The sequence below is a fragment of the Nipponia nippon genome, unplaced genomic scaffold, assembly GCF_047370975.1.
Source record: "Nipponia nippon isolate SJK-2023a ecotype South Korea unplaced genomic scaffold, ASM4737097v1 scaffold_5, whole genome shotgun sequence".
In the NCBI taxonomy this organism is placed as follows: domain Eukaryota; kingdom Metazoa; phylum Chordata; class Aves; order Pelecaniformes; family Threskiornithidae; genus Nipponia; species Nipponia nippon.
The window spans coordinates 15,858,966-15,874,945 of NW_028262369.1; the positions used below are offsets into that span (position 1 = coordinate 15,858,966).

Consider the following 15,980-nt stretch of genomic DNA (forward strand, 5'->3'; position numbering starts at 1 on the left):
CTGGAGCCCCCGAGCTGTGGTGGGGCAGGACTGGGGTGAGGAGGGACCCCACTCGGGAGTGAGATGAGTGCAGTGAGACCCTGGCACGGCCTTGGGGTGAGAAGTGCAGCCTTTATTGATACAATACCAATTGGCCAGCCCCTGCTGGGGGTCCGTTCCCCCCCAGGACAGCGGGGCTGGCTCTAAGGCCCAGGGCTGAGCGCCCCTCACTCCCCCACCACAGTGCTCTTTAGCAAAGCATCCTCCCACCCAAACTGGGAAACACTCCTGTCCCCCAGTTGCAGGGGGAGCTCGGCACTGGTTTGGGGCAGCAGCATCCCCAAGCAGGGTGTAACAGGGGCCCACGTTGCCCCGTATGCCCCCAGGAAGGAAAGGAGCTGAGCTGGTGGGCCCCTTGTTGGGAGAAGCAGGGATGGAGGGTCAGCCCTGCTGCTCCCTGCTGGCCCCAGCTTGGGGAGAAGCAGCTCCAAGGGTCGAGCTTGGCTGGGAACAGGCATGTGTGGCAGTGCAGGGTGCCAGGGCGTCCACCCCAGAGCGCCTTAGGCAGGCGGCTTGCGGAAGACGCTCCAGGCATGGAAGCAGCGGGTGAAGGGCCAGGGCTCGTTGCCTTTCCGCACCAGCCGGAGCTTGCGGGGACGCGTGGGGTCCTTGGAGCGCATGTGCTGGATGTAGACCTGGGGCAGAGCACAGCCGTGTGGGTCCCTGGCCCTCGCCCACCTCCAGGGCTGGCATTCCCCGGCCTGGGGGCTGCTGGGAGCTCTGCACCGCCATGCACGGGGCAGGATCAGGGCCCCAAGGGTGGATGAAGCCCAAATCCTGCCCCTCCAGCAGCAAGCAGGAGGGAGGCCCTACCTGGCATGCCTTGAGGCTCAGCTTGATCTCCACCTGGCTGGTCTGGGTGCCCACCCACATATAGACCTGCAGGAAGGACGTGCAGCTGGGCTCAGCCAATGGAACCACTGGTGGATCTGACCCTTGCCTCGCTGGCCCCTGGACCCAGGATAGCGTCACGCCCCCAGCTCACCTCCCGCCCGTTGTCCAGCAGCATGATGTCATCATCAGCCAGGTCATCCTGGCAGAAATCAGAGCACTTCTCTGACACGGAGAAATAGCCCTTCTCATTGGAGCACCTGTGGGAACAGCAAGAAGGGAGTGGCATCAGACATGAGTTTGTTAGGATTTAGCTTATGCAGAAGGAAAGGATGTGATGGAGAATTTCTATTTCAGCTCAGGGATGGACAGAGTTGGGAGAGGGGCTTTGCCTGTCGTGGGGAGCCATGCCCTGGCTAGCCTGGGAGGACTGAGCCCCTGGCAAAGGCTAGTGTGGCCTAGGGCACTATGGGACGAGGAAGGGGATCAGCACAGTCTTGAGCAGTCCCTTCTGGGCCAGGACCCACCTGAAGAGCCGGGAGTGCTTCATGTAGTCGGCATCTTCATCGTAGGGCTTCTGGCTCCCGATGCCCACCCAGAAGAAGTTTTCAGGCTCCTCTCCTTCGTTGATCACCTGCGAGGGCAGGGACAGGGCTGAGCGTGGTTGTCCCCTGCCCTGGCGGTCACTGCTACCCAGGTAAGCCAGCACCAAGCCCTGCTGTGCCCCCACCCGCTCACCTGCTTGCTGTAGGAGTCATCAAACATGTGGTTCATGATGTCCTCAGCCAGCTTGGCCTCGTCAGGGTCAGCTGCCCGGCCCACCCAGGTGTAGACGATGCCCTGGTTGTCCGTGCTCTCAAAGGGCACCTGGGGGAGTGCAGAGAGTCAGGGCTGCCCAAGTGGGGAGGGGGGCATCCTTGGGGATGCTCAGCCATGAGCAGTACCTTGAGGATGAAGCAAAACTCTGAGTTGAGCAGACCAGCATCTGTGTTGATCTGGATGCACCTAGAAAAGAAACCCACGAGGTACAGTCAGCAAGAGATCAGGCAGCCATGCCCACCAGTACATACCCTGCCAGAAGGCTGGCACCCATGGGTGCTGCCTGGCCTGGAGCAGCCCACGGGAGGGCTGACCTGGTGCAGAGGGCCCCGCCGTTGGTGCGGATGTGGTAGAGGCTGGGCTGGGGTGGGCTGGCCCTGTCCTTCCGCTTGCCCCGGTGGATGACAAACCTTCTCTTGAAGTGCGAGAGGAATTTGGGGTTCTCCTGCTGCTGGGTCATGCGCACGACCTGGCCAGGGGTGAGTGTCAGCAGGGCCATGGGGAACCCCCAAACACAACCCCAAGCCTCAGATGCACCCCCCTGCCAGCCCCCATCTCTGCTGCTATCCCCTGCCTGGGGGTCAGAGAGGGGAGGGAGGAGAAGGGAGGCAAAGCGGGGGGACCCTGCGTTACCCCCCAGGAGCACACAGCGGGGTCACCTCCAGTTTGCCAGGGAAGAGACTCTCGAATTTCTTCTGGAGGCTGAAGGTGAAGGTAAGCCAGCCCATGTTGGAGGCCTCCCGGCCCTGCCAGAAGTAGACAATGCACTGGAAGTCTTCCTCAGGCTGCTTCTCCTCCTCCTCTTCCTCACCCTCCTCCTCCCCTTTGCCTTCACCCTTCTTCTTCTTCTCCTCCTCCTCCTCGTACTCCACGGGCACCCAGTACCTGAAGGCAGAAACAGGGGGTGATGTAAGGGATGGGGCAGGTTGGGGGTCTGGGCAGGGAGATGGAGGGATGAGGGGGTCCAGCAGCCCCGGAGAGGGGACGAGCTGGGTGTCACCTGCAGAGGAAGACATAGCAGTCGTGGGTGTGGAAGTGGCCAAACTCCTCCTCGGGCAGGCGAGAGAATTTCTTGCCCTCCAGCACGAAGCCCTCCATGCCATCCAGGTCCTCGTTCCACTCCTCCATCAGCTGCTCCGCCTGTGGACCCACACACTCTGTCAAGCCAGTGGCCACCCAGCCCCTCATCAGCACCCGGCCCAACACCTCAGGGGGACACACAGGACGGTCCCCAGCCCTACCTCACTCAGGGGCATGGGGGGCTGGCGGGGCAGGAAGAGCGCCGTGAGGTCAGCCTTCATCTGGTCCTTCTTCTCAGCATCCTTGCGGACCTTGCCGGCGAGGCCACCTTCCTGCAGCACCATCTCAGCATTGCGGGTGTAATCCACACGCAGGACGTCGTCCCAGTTCTTGAACTTGGACTTGAACACCTAAATTGGGGAGCAGGTAATGCATCCTGGGCCACAGTACCCCCCCCCGGGCACCCAGCACCCTATCCGAGGGGTTTGTGCCCCTGTCTCCCTCCCCGGCACCGCTGCCCGGGGGTCCGTGGCCGTTTGCAGGCATGAGGGCTGCCCTACCTGGCACTCGGTGCCCTCCAGGTTCCTGGTGACCATGGCGTGCTTGGGCCGGTGCAGCATGCTGCACAGCTCCTGGCTCAGCTTCAGCGCCGCCGCCCGCACCAGCCGCGACGACTTCCTCCCGATCCAGATGAAGACATCGGACCAGCAGTCCAGGATGTACACGCTTTTGGTGTCCAGCAGGCTCTGCAGCTGAGGGCACCGCAGGGAAAAGGGGGTCAGGCACCCGTGGGCTTTCCTGGCTGGAAAACACCCTGCCTGCTCCCAAAAGACAGCCAGGAAGAGCAGAGCATCCCCCACCCAGAACCCACTGGCCAAACCTGCCTCTCCCAGGGCACAGCTGGAGGCAGAGGGGCCACAAAACCAGCCTCACTGGTCAGACTGGGAGAACCTCCCCGCCCCATCCTACCAGGCGCATCTCCGGCATCAGATCAGCCTTCAGCCTCTTCTTGTGCTCCACCGAGAGCTTGTAGTTGATCTGGGGCAGCTCCAGGTAGCCCAGGCCCAGGCCAACCTGCGGAGGGGACGGGGACACAGGTGAGGGGGGGCTGCAGGGCTCTGGCAGCACCAACGGCCCCGCAGATGGCAGCTCCCCACCTTGTACAGCTTGGGCTTGTGGGGCTGGAAATCATCGGGGACGCAGGGCCGGATCTCCTCTGGCTGCCCCCCCAGCACCTCCCAGAAGTCAGGGGTCTCCTGGCCCTGGGTGAGCAGTGTGATCTCCGCCTTCCCCTTTCGCTCATTCTTGTTGATCTTTTCAGCGAAGAGCCTGCGGTGGGAGCGGGTGAGATGGCAGGTGGGCTCCCTGCACCCCCAGCCCCCCAACTAGCCCTACCTGGCCTTGGTGGTGCTGCTCAGCGTGGCCTGGCTCCCACGCCACACGAAGAGGTTGAGGCCGTGGTCCAGGAGGAAGACGAACCTGGTGGATACAGAGGTGAGAGGACAGTCAGGAGAGAGTGAGGTGTGCAGAGCGTCCTCCCCACTCCAGGGGTCCTTGCGAAACGGAGCACCACAGCTGCTGGGGCTGCCTAGTGGGGTCTGGATCCATGACCTTGTAGAAAGGTGCCGGCATGGCCAATTTTCAGCCCAGAGCTGCAGCTATGATGTGGTGGATGCTGCCAGCACCCTGTCCCCCTGCAGGGACCCTGTGTCCCCTGGCCGCTCCCCCTGCTCACCGGGGGTCCAGCGATGTCCCTTTCAGTGCCACTGGCTCCAGTTTGACATTCTTCTTCCCATAGACACGGTACAGCCTAGGAGAGAGAGCGCCACAGTGGGACAGGGGGCACCGCCTGCCCCACACATCCCCCCAGCCCCTGGCCCCAGCGGTACCTGGTGATGTACTGCGTGTCCTCAACGGTGAAGAAGCCGCTGGCCGTGCCACCCTCGATGTAGGAGATGTCGTTGTCGAAGACCTGGGGGCAGGGAGGGGGTGAGGGTGGGAGAGGCAGGGCTGGGGGCTATGCGGGGGCCGGGGGTCAGCCTCACCTGGAGGAACTCATCACTCTCGTCCCCCATCTCCTCCCGGATGCTGCGGCACTCAGCCCCCAGGTAGTTGCGGAGGTTGACGGCGTGGATGGCAGAGCAGGCCTTCTTGTCCAGTGTAGCCTCCTGCCCGATCCAGTAGTAGATCTCCCAGTTGAGGGAGCCATTCTCATCCAGGAAGGTCTGGGGGGGGACAGGGTGTGAGATGGGATGGCTGCAGCCCCAGGTTGGGGATGTGGGGGACCCTCCGTCCTCGCCAGGTACCTTGAGCACGATGTAGCAATCGGCCTCGTAGAACTTGCCATGGAAAGCCTCGTCCACCAGCGTGGGCACGAAGTTCTCGATCTGCCAGACGCAGAGGCCGGGCAGCTGCCCCACATCCTCACTGAAGAACTCCGAGTAGTCCAGCTGAGGCTTCTCCAGGCCCTGGTCCCAGCGGCGTGTCTTCAGGTCCGGTGCCTTTGCCTCCCCGCTCTCCTGCGGGGACGGGGACAGGTCACTAAGCTGGGGGCAACTGCGTCCCTGCCAGCACCCGGGGTAGGCCAGGGGCACTGCAGTGCCACTTGGGGACCCTCGCCTACCCCGGACCATACCTCTATCTTCTTGTTCTTCTCCTGGGCGACGTCCGACATCCCCTTCAGCACCTGCTTGGCTTGGTCATCCTGGGCGGAGTCCTTGCGCCGCCGGAGCCGCATCTTGCGGGCCAGTGGGTCCTTGGTGCTGCTCCCTGGGGACACGGGCACGGGGTGGGAGGCAGCCACGACACCCATGCCTTGTGTGGGGCATACTGTGGGCCATGCCGTGGGGCACGGCTCGTTTCCCAGCTTCTCCCAGCATGCTGCCTGAGGCAGGGGATGTCCCCCACATCCCTGCATGCTTACCTGCCGCCGCAGCTGCAACGGTGGCTGGGGAGGCTCCGGCCAGGCGGAGCTGGTTCTGCAGGGAGAAGTCGATGTTGTACCACTCTGACGTCCGATCCACTGGCTTTGGGGGCATCACCAGGTTGGGGTTCTCACGCACGTCCAGGATCTGCCAAGGAGTGGATGGGAGACTTCATTGCTCTGAAGCATGGGCTCATGGGGACACTGAGGATGTGGGGTGGGACGGGAGACCACAGGAGCACCCTGGGCTTCAGTAAGGTGAGGGGATGTGGAGGGAGCCTCGAATCCACCACCTGCCTGGGCTGAACCATGTGCCAGACTGCATGTATTGGCCCCAAGACCCCCTGTTGTCACCTCACCCTATCCCACCCTACAGCCCTGGGATCCCAGGGACACGCTGGGGCTGTGGTGGACCCAGCCTGAAGCGGAGGGGGTGTTGGGCTCTTACCTCCACATCCGTGAGGAAGTGGATGGCCTCCGGCAGCGTCACCAGGCGGTTCTTGTTCAGCACCAGCTTCCTCAGCTTGGAGCACCTGTGGGACACAGAGATGCTGGTGGAGGGCCAGGCCAGGGTGACACCCCGTCACCAGACAGCCTCCATGTCCCCTCTCAGGGACAGAGCAGATCCAGTTGGAGGCTTTTCCCTACCTGCACAGGCTCTCAGGGATGAGCTCCAGGTTGTTGTTGGCTGCCATGAACTCCTCAAGGCTGGCAAGCTTGCCGATGCCCGAGGGGATCCCATCAAAGTCAATCTTGTTGGAGTTCAGGTACAGCTTCTTCAGCTTGGTCAGCTTGCAGATGGCTGACTGGGGAAGGAGGAGGTGGTGGGGTGAGGGAGAACCCAGTGGCATAGAGGTATGGGTAGGGATGCCACATACAGGCAGGGGCTTACAGGCAAGGAGGTGAGCTGGTTGCGGGACAGGTTGAGGGTCTCCAGCTGGGTCCACTGGTCGATGCAGAGGGACAGCTCCATGATCTGGTTGCTGCTGAGGTTGAGGCGCCGCAGGCTGCCCAGGGTGTAGAGGCACTCAGGGACGCGACTGAGGTCGTTGCAGGACAGGTCCACGTCTGGGGGAAGACAACAGGGTGATGCCACCGGCCGGACCCACGCCAGGGCCAAGAGAGCCCCTGGAGGGCCCCATGCACCTTGGGGCTGGGCGCCCTGGTCCTACCTGCCAGGTTCACCAGACCCTCAAGGCTGGTGGGCAGGTTGCTCTGTGTGCGCTGGGTGTTCCTGAGGTGGAGGGTCTGCAGGGCTGTCATCGCTGGGAGCTGCCTGCGGGCCACAGAGAATCACGGGGCAGAGATGGCGTCAGGGCTGGAGCAGGCACCCGGCTCAGCCCCAGCATTGTGGGATCCAGCCCGGAAAACGGGGCCTTACCGGAGCTGCGCGTGCAGGAGGGGGTTGTTGTTGAGGATGAGAGTCTGGAGGTGGACCAGGCGTCTCATCTGCGGTGGGAGGCTCTCCAGCTTGTTGTTGCTCAGGTCGAGGTAGAGCAGGTCCGTCAGGTTGATGAAGAGCTGGTTGGGGATGGTCTCGATGCTGCAGGGATATGGGGATCTTCAGGCCTACCTGAAATCTGCACCAGCCCTGGGTTCCCTCCCAGACAGGGGCAGAGAATGGGACCTGGAGTGAAGGGGGGTGATGGATGGAGGTGGCCATGGCCAGGGGAAGATGGCTGCCCTGGCCCAGACCCACCTGTTGTGGCCGAGGTTGAGGACAAGCATGTTCTTGGCGTTCTCCAGTTCCCGGGGACACTCCGTGAGCTGGTTGTAGCTCAGGTCCTGGGGCAAAGGGGAGAGCAAAGCAGGCATCACCCTGCCCCACATCCAGCAACCACCACCCAAAGCCAAGGACACAGGGGCATCTTTGGGGGCACGGCCTGCCTACAGCCACACTGGGCCTTGCCCTGCACATCGGTGCCCAGCAGCAGGAGCTGGACGAGCAGGCAGGGAACCCAGCCGCAGCATCAACCGTTAAAGAAGGCGGTGCCACAGGGTTATCCTGCCCACAGCCAGCTCCCTTGGTGCTCAGACACGGGTTCAGAAGGACTGGCGCTGAAAGGGCATGGGAGATGCTGCTGCGGGGAAGCTAGTTATGGCCTGGACACCCGAAAGTCGAAGGGAGCCGGGCAGTGCTGAGTCCTGATTTACTCCCTGCACCGTTCCCCTGGAAGCTGTCCTCAGCCCCACCGTGCTCCCCAAGGGGCACGAGGGGCCACCGAGGTGCAGGAGTGGGACCCAGGAGTCTGAGCTGGCTCTCGCATTAGCCAAGGAGACTCTGCACCTACCAGCACCGAGAGGTCGTCCAGCTGGAAGATATCATCGGGGACTCCCGAATTCTTCAGGCTGTTTGCACGAGCCACGATCGCCTTGAAAGGGGAGAGAGAGGCACAACTGCAGCCACCCACTGCCTCTATGCCTGCTGAGCCCCCTGGGGTGGCCAGGGATGATCCTTGTGTGCCCCCAGAGCCAGGGGCCAGCCAAGAGGTGCCTGGAGACACCAGCCCTGATACAGGTGGAACGCATGAGGGGGACACTTACCCGGAGGCAGGGCAGGCCGGAGAGCTCGCCGTGGAGTGTAGTAAGGCTGTTGTGACTCACGGAGAGGTGCTCCTGTAGGGAAGCCCCAGACAAGCCCCAGTGAGCAGAGAGAGGAGCTGGGGCTATGTGGGGCAGCAGTCAGGACCCCGCACCGACGTGGGGGCTCCTTGACCCCAGGAGAGTAGGGGGCTTGAGGAAGCATGAGGTGAGCTCAGCCCTGATCCACAAAATGCTGCTGGGACACTCCCAGTCTCAAACTGGCTGGTTGGCCCCAGTGTGCCCATGCTGTCTCTGCACCCTTGGGGCAGAACTGGCTGAGACACCCCAGCCCTGCTGCAGGGTTTGGGGTTCTCTGGGCTGCTACCGAGCTGGCTTATGGCAGTCCCATACAGACCCCAGTCTTTGGAAACACTTCTCACTGGGTGATCTAGAAACGGGCAGCCACGCGGGGACCAGCAAGGTTGGAGCAGGGCCCAGGGGAAATTTTGTTTTCCTCTGGGCATCACCAGCCCAGCTGTTACTTGCTCAGGAGAATGAGGAATTGGCAGAATGGGGTGACATGCCAGGTTTTAAGTCTAGCCGCGGCCCCCCAGAATATGGCAGGACTGGCGTGAGAGCAGCTCTGCGCAGCACGGAGGGCTTCCCTGCTTGCTGCGCCTGAGCAGGGCGCACCCGGCATGGTGACGAGGACTTTTGGCAGCGTTTAAAGCGTCATGTTTGGCTGACACCGATTTAACAATGTCCATAACGTGCTGCAGGACACCACCAAAGCAAAGCTTAGCCATGGACTCCGCCAAGGGCCTGGTTGTGCACAAAACTTGAGCCACCCAAAAAACAAAGGCAGGCAGCTGCCAGCTACTGCTCTTTATATCTTTTAGCAAAGGAGGAAGGAAAAAAAAAAAACCAAAACCTTAATCGTCCCCATACTAAACCTTCACCCTTCCCTTCTATTAAAGGACAGAGGATCTAAGCATGGTTTTTAGTCTGGTTTTCTAGGAAAACAAGGTGAAACCGAGCACAAGTCTGTCTCAACCCCACTCCTAACAGCTCCTGCATCCAATTTCAACCACACGTTGTAGCTCAGCCCTATTATTAGACACCAGAGCATCCGCCGATGAGCCACAGGGCTGGCAGGCACCAGGCTCTCAGCACCGCTGCGCAGGGCCCCGCCTGACCCCACGGGCCCAGTGGGAGCCATCAAGTCTCATCCCCTGCCCAAAATGTGCCGCTCACCAGCTTCTGGAGGGCGGCGAGCTCCTCGGGCAGGTAGCAGAGGCCTGTGCGGTTCAGCTTCAGCCAGCGCAGGCTGGTCATCGCCTTCACGTGCTCTGGGAAGTAGCCGCCCTGCGAGGAGGAGGAGGGTGAGAAAACAACTGGCCCCACAGGGCGAGGATCTGGGGACCCTCAGGCTGACTGACCCTGTGTGGTCAGGGGAGGCCTGGGATCACGCAGTCCTATGGGACTGGGAGCTGGGGGGGGCTGAGATCACCCAGTCCTATGGGATTGGGAGCTGGGGGGGGGGCTGAGATCACCCAGTCCTATGGAACTGGGAGCTGGAGGGCCGGGATTGCCCAGTCCTATGGGACTGGGAGCTGGGATCTCCCAGCCCTACGGGATTGGGAGCTGGAGGACTGGGATTGCCCAGTCCTACAGGATTGGGAGTTGGAGGACCGGGATCGCCCAGTCCTACGGGATTGGGAGCTGGGGGGCTGAGATTGCCCAGTCCTATCGGACTGGGAGTTGGGGGGGCCGGAATCACGCAGTTCTATGGGACTGGGAGCTGGGGAGCTGAGATTGCCCAGTCCTATGAGACTGGGAGCTGGGGACCAACACCACCTGGGTCTCTGGGGCCCCATGGGTTGGGGGGGTGGAGGTGGCCCAGCTGTAGAGGCTGGGGGTCAAGGATCGCCAGGCCCTATAGCGCCTATGGGGTCATGGACCAAGGCTCCCCCACACGAGCACCCCCGCTCTGGGGCCAGCAGCAGGGCCCGGGGGGCGAGATGGCCCAGCCCAGGGGGCCGGGGGGGGCCGGGCCTGACAGGGCCCTGCGGCGTCCGGGTCCGGGCTCGCCCGGCGCTCGGGGCCTGGGGCCGGGCTGTCCCCCCCTCCCCCGGTGTCCCTCGTCCCCCTCCCGCACCTTGAAGTCGTTGCCGCTGAGGTCGACGCCGCGGACGAAGGGCAGGACGCCGGTGGCCGCCATGGCGGCGGTGGCGGAGGAAGGGCGGGGGAACCCGGCGGCGGCGCGGCCACGCCCCCTCCGTCAGGGCGGGACCACGCCCCGGCGGTGACGCTCCCCAGGGAGGGGGTGGAGCCGGGTTCTGCTTCCGCGCGCGGGTGGGCGGGGCCGCGCCGCGCCGCTCCCCCATTGGCTGGGGCCGCGCCGGGGGCTTGCGGGGCGCGCCGGCACGCGCGGGTGAGTGCGGGGGCGGCGGGCGCGGGGCCGGGCCCGGTCCTGGTCCTGGTCCTGGTCCTGCCCCGGGCGGGTCTGGGGCGCGGGGACGGCCCCAGGGGTGCTGCGGCCCGGCCGCTTCTCCTTGGCGGCGGCGGAGGGTGACCCCGCCCCGCCCCGTCCCGTCCCTCGCCGCCGGTTCCCCCCCGAGGCGGTTGCGGCAGGGCCGGCCGAGGAGCGGGTGACCCTTCTGCGGGGTGACCCTTGCTCCTCCGCCGCACCCAGGCGTCCCGGCGGCGGAAGCCTTTGCCCCGGAGGTGGAGGGGAGCGGCGAGGCCAGCAGAAACCCCCGTTCCCCCCAAAAAACCTGCCATCCTGCGGGCCCTGTGCCCCGCGGGGTGCAGGTCCCCCGCCCGGGGTGACACCCGCTGCTCCTCTCCCGCTTCGCAGGGCGACCATGGCCGAGTTCACGCGCCAGCGGGGCAAGCGGCAGGAGGACGGCGGGCTGGGCAGCGTCCTCGACCTGCTGTTGGCCAACGCCAGGCTGGTGCTGGGCGTCAGCGGCGCGGCCGTGCTGGCCATCGCCACGCTGGCCGTCAAGCGGGTAAGGCTGCCGCGGCCACCGTCAGGGCTGTGTATCCCCGTGTGTGTACCGCAGGGGCTGTTGTCCCCCCTAGTTCGGGGTGCGACCACAGGGATGTGGTACAGAGACAATAACTCGTCCACACTGGTTTTCCTTCCTTCCAGCTGATAGACCGAGCCACCAGCCCTCGCGATGAAGGCGATCCCAAAGCTGAACAGAAAACCCTGGAGGAGAGCTGGCAGGACTTGGCCTTGATCAAGGCGACGCCAAAACCCCCCAAGAAGCAGAGGAGGGAAGACCTCAGCGAGCCTCTGCTCTCTCCGGCTCGTCCGCTGGCGCCAGGTGAGGCTCGTGATGCGTGTGCTGGCTCCCGCCGCGACCGGGAAGATCACCTTCGTGTGCTCCAGGCCGGCTGCGCTGCTGTTCCCGGCGGTCTGGGAGCTCTGCGTTATTTTTAGCTCAGTGCCCGGAAAGCTGACCTGATTGAGCCTGCCCTCCTGGGAGGATCCCGAGCCACGACCCCTTTTTAGGCAATGCCTGCAGTAATGGCACCTCCGATACCGTCCTGGGTGCCCCAGCCGCTGCGGCATGGTGGAGGCTGTTGGGGGCTTTGTTTCCTCCAGAGCGGTGTCTGCTGTGCTCGTTTTCTGGGTCAGATCTGTCTAGAGGAAGGTGCGCTTGGGAGCTGCCATAGACAAAGGCTGCCTTGTCCGGCTGCCTACAAAGACGGCATTTTTCCAAGCGGGAAAGCAGCCCAGCTTGGTGCAGGGCAGGTCCTGAGATACCGGACCCAGAGCGGGATCATTTGCAGGACTCAAGCCATCAGGCAGGCATCAGGGCAGGCTGGATCTGCCTGAGCAGTCGCAGTGGGGCTGAGACTCGTAGGGACCCTGGCAGTGAGTCTCTTGCCCGGCTGCTGGTGCTCAGCCTGGTTTACCCATCTCTAGGTGAGGGGAGTGGCTGGGCACTGTTGGGTTTTGAGGTTAGTTTGAGCTCTGCCTTGGCTGAGAAGCACTGTTAATATCAGAGGACTTGGTGGTGGCCCTCTTGGCAAGGTCAGCCTTGTGTCCAGAGAGGTGGGCTGCGAGCTGGGCACCCACACGCCTCCCCCTTGGCTGTGGCAGGAGAAGCTGCTGCTGTAGGTTGCAGATGATGTGCTCAGAGCTGTGACTTCTCCCTTCCCTCTGCCCCATCCCCTTCTCACAGAGCCCAGGGTCTGCTCTGCTCCTCCAGAGACTCCTCATGTCGAAGCCAGCCCTCCGCGCTGCCTCACGCTGCAGGAGAAGCTCCTCTCGCACTACAGCAGCCGGCTGGCTGTGCCTGAGGCGCAAGCATCCCTCGCCCCACAGCTGGCCAGGAGCATCTGCACCCAACTGCAGAACTTCCTGCGGAGCAAGTGCCCAGAGCTGCCCTTTGGCAGCCTCTTCCTTAGCAGTCCCCTGCTCGATGGCCTCGGGGCTCTGGCGGCCGACCACATCCACCTCATGCTGCCAGTGGTCCTTGACACCACACTCTGGAGCCTCATCCCGGGAGAGGACACCGTGGTGAGGAACCCCCAGTACTGGATGATCAAGAGGACTGATCTGGAGTATTTCCCTCGTGGGCGCAGCCCCTGGGACAGGTTCATCGTGGGCCGGTACCTCTCCTCCAATGCGCTCAACGAGACCCTCCACAAGATGCTGGTGGCCTCCATCAACTGGCCTGCCATAGGCAGCCTGCTGGGGAGCGTCATCTACCCGGTTGTGGCCTCCCAGGAGCTGAAGTTGGAAGTCAAACACAATCAGGTCGAGCTGAGCATCACCCTCTTCCCAGTGGTGGAAATGGAGGACAAGGTTCTTCTGGCTGCTCCTCCTGAAGGACTGGTGGAAAATCTCTGGCTTGAGAGCTTTTACAGGGCAGAGGTCTCAAAGGTGAAGGAGCTGGATGCCAGTGACTCTGGGGCTCGGCAGCACTGCCTCCGCATCCTGAACGGTGTCTGCAAGAGCCATCCCGCCCTGCACAAACTGAGCGGCAGCCCCTTGACCCACGTTGTCCTTCACCTCAGTGCCACCAGTTCAGACTGGGCAGAAGAAAGCCTTGCTGACAGGTTCCAGCAGGTGCTTGAGGAGCTGGTAGGTTACCTGGAGAAAGGGGTCCTGCCTTCCTATTTCAACCACAAAATCAACCTCTTCTGTGAGCTATTGGAAGAGGAAATTGATGAGATGGGCTTCATGCTCTACAGGGCCATATCTGAGCCAGAGCTCCTGCTGAAGGAGAAATGACCGGTGTGTCAGGAGCTCCCGAACGTAGGGTGTTCCTCACCCATCTGCTCCTCCCCATTGTGAGGGTCGCGATGCTTCTAGTTGACTAGTCAGTAAGAGGCAACGTTCTTGCACTTTATGAGAAAAGAAATATTTCCTGTTTGAATAAAACGTGCCTGAGCAGAGGTGGGTGTTGGCACAAGGAGGCCTTGGCTGGGAGGCTCTGCCGAACCTGGGGCAAGTGCAGCCCACACCTTGAGTACCTACAGGTGAGTCCCGTCCACTGGGCGTTGGGAGCCAATGTGAAGCATGTTTGATCCCTGGTTCCCAGTGTCCTCTGCCTGTCCCAGCCTGCTGTTGCAGCTCTTGGGCTTCCCTTGTGCTCCAAGACCAGCTGGAGCTGGAGGGCAGCAGTTCCTTGCTGCTGCTGTGTCCTGCAGACCCCACGGGGTGCAGCATCCCATTGGATACTTGGTCTGACTGTGCCATGCCCTCAGCCAGCTTTTGGGACAGGGTGGGAGCCTCATCCGTCTGCACGATATTGCCCAAGTGATGACCTGGGTGGTTGTCTGGGCACTTCAAGGTACAGCCATAGCAAGCAGGGCTGTGGGTTTATTCTTTGGAAACCTGCCAAAAGGGGCAAGCTCAGCCCTACCTCTTCATTCTGCCAGTATTGACTCTACCCCAAGGAAGGGGCGTGCTTCCAGCAGGGTGCCGGGGCTTTGTGGCCCTTGTCACACGCGGTGTTTTGCTGGAAGATGTCCTGAAAAAGGCGGTGGCAGGAAGAGAGCTGCTGACTCCCGGGAGGCTCCTGGTATCAGGCCCTTGGTGGAGGCTGCAGCAGGGCTGTGCATCCCCTCCCCGGCAGGTGGGTCGCTGCCAGCATCCGTCTGCGGGTACTCACTGCTCTGCAACGAACCACGGCATCCCCTTCCAGTATGTCCAGTGACCTTTTCACACTTGTGTTGCTGCTGTCTTGAGGTCCTGTTCCCCCAGAGGCCCACGGTAAGGGGCAGGAAAGTAGGACAGGAATGATGCTCTGAGCAGAGCGCTTGCAAGAGCTTAAGCGGTTTATGCTTTTTATTAAGAAGGTATGTTTTGTTTGGGTATTTTGTTTTGTTTTTTTCCTTTGAGTGGCTGCTGGTAGGCTTTGGTTCTGGCTGTAGTCCCAGGGCGAAGGAATATATTCTCGTATTTAATGGGAAGAGCTGGTTTTGCACACTGGTGGAGATGGAGAAATCCTGTGGACTTCAATGTGAGCAGCTGTTGCGGTTTAGTTTTCTTTACAGCTATCATCTTGTTTACGGGAGGAAAAAACCCTGCTTTTCCTCCCAGTCTGAAGATGACTTAGTTTGTTCCTCCAAACCGCTTCCCAGGTGTCAGTGATGAGAATAAACCTTCCCTGTGTATACTGGTTCTTGTGTCAGCTCTGTTTTGTCTCCTTTCCCATGATAAGGGCTGAAGCGATCCTCCAGCTGCGATGGCATGCCCAAGAACTGCCTAGCGCTGCCCAGGGCGTGCCCTGCTGCGCAGAGAGCTTGGCGGTGGTCAGACCCCATCCTGCATGGCCTTTCTCCTCCTCTTCCAAACCCCTGTGCCTGCAGAGTGCCTGGCTGCAGTACGTGAGCTGTCTGGACACTGAGCTTGCACCATTTACCCAGCAGCTCTAACTGCTCAGATGCCAAATGCTGACCAGGGTTAGGCCAGGAAAGCTGGTAACGGCTGATGCCATCAGTAAGGCTTAACCTGCTGCCTGTGTGCTGCACAAATGCTTTCCGCTGCTGTTGCCATTCAGAGGCTGCTGCTTGGGCTTCTGCTGTGCTTTTGCCAGCTCAGTGATTGCATTACGAAGCCTCGTAATCCTGTTATTTTAGCTGGCAGGTCTGTATTTTTAGGCCACAGCTGTTAATCGTGGGAGTGAGGGGTACAGGGAAATGCAACCTGAGTTCTCTTGACCTTACTCCATGGATTTAGGCCTGATAGCGATGGACTGCTGCACAGTTAGAGGCTCTCTTCTCTCTTGTGCAGACCTTAAAGCAAACTTGTGCTGCTGTGGTCTCCTCTGCTTTGAGCTACCCTGTAGAAAGTGCTTCAGCCTCCTGCCCACCCTGGCTGCTCCGTGTGCTGCGTGTCACCTCAGTACTGACCCCGGGGAACTGCTCCGTGTCCAGGAGTAGGGGCCTGAGCAGCATCGGAGGCCCTGGGGGGAAAAACTGAATGCTGTCCTCTGGCAGAAGAGGACACAGGAATCTTGCGGATCTACTTGCTTTGATGTACAGAGGAAGCCCCAACAGAGAGGGAGGAGGTAGCCTGGCTTCCCAGGGAGTTCAGTCTAAACTAAGTGCAGGAAAACAGAACCTCCCTTCAGTTCAGCCAGCTGTCTGTCTGTCCCTGGTCAGCAACACTAAAGCAGATGCAGCTGGTGAGATAAAACCACTTTCCCTACCCCTCTGCAGCTCTCTTCCAAATAACTGCAGGGAGTTTCTGCCAAGAAAGCTTCTGTATCGTTCCAGTGAGTGAGTGGAAAGAGCAAGATTTGGGTGTATGCTTTTACAGTAATAGCTTAACTATTTTAAGTAGGAAGAAATAATA

At 61.5% G+C, this 15,980-nt stretch overlaps 2 protein-coding genes across 3 annotated transcripts; one reads left to right on the forward strand and one right to left on the reverse strand.

Moving 5' to 3' along the window:
- Positions 1–91: 91 nt before the first annotated feature.
- On the reverse strand, positions 92–10,472 carry FLII (FLII actin remodeling protein). Its single transcript, XM_087732272.1, has 30 exons — positions 10,314–10,472; positions 9,410–9,520; positions 8,177–8,248; positions 7,924–8,004; positions 7,332–7,417; positions 7,014–7,175; positions 6,805–6,908; positions 6,525–6,700; positions 6,281–6,438; positions 6,081–6,165; positions 5,633–5,780; positions 5,345–5,478; positions 5,016–5,228; positions 4,755–4,934; positions 4,599–4,681; positions 4,445–4,519; positions 4,105–4,188; positions 3,867–4,038; positions 3,679–3,783; positions 3,270–3,461; positions 2,931–3,119; positions 2,690–2,829; positions 2,349–2,574; positions 2,004–2,158; positions 1,815–1,875; positions 1,609–1,737; positions 1,398–1,504; positions 1,025–1,130; positions 853–918; positions 92–674 (listed from the first exon to the last, which is right to left on the reverse strand). Exons 1-30 carry the CDS (start codon positions 10,374–10,376, stop codon positions 540–542), a joined length of 3,798 nt encoding a protein of 1,265 aa, XP_087588398.1. The 5' UTR covers positions 10,377–10,472; the 3' UTR covers positions 92–539.
- Positions 10,473–10,512: 40 nt separating this feature from the next.
- MIEF2 (mitochondrial elongation factor 2) lies at positions 10,513–14,802 on the forward strand. Of its 2 annotated transcripts, XM_087732282.1 has the most exons (4): positions 10,513–10,589; positions 11,016–11,169; positions 11,313–11,490; positions 12,355–14,802. In XM_087732282.1, the coding sequence occupies exons 2-4, from the start codon at positions 11,023–11,025 to the stop codon at positions 13,407–13,409; spliced, it is 1,380 nt and encodes a 459-aa protein (XP_087588408.1). In that variant the 5' UTR covers positions 10,513–10,589; positions 11,016–11,022; the 3' UTR covers positions 13,410–14,802. The 2 variants fall into 2 exon arrangements, with proteins under 2 accessions (XP_087588408.1, XP_009466225.2); XM_009467950.2 differs by lacking the exon at positions 10,513–10,589 and having other exon boundaries at positions 10,603–11,169.
- The last annotated feature ends 1,178 nt before the right edge of the window (positions 14,803–15,980 follow it).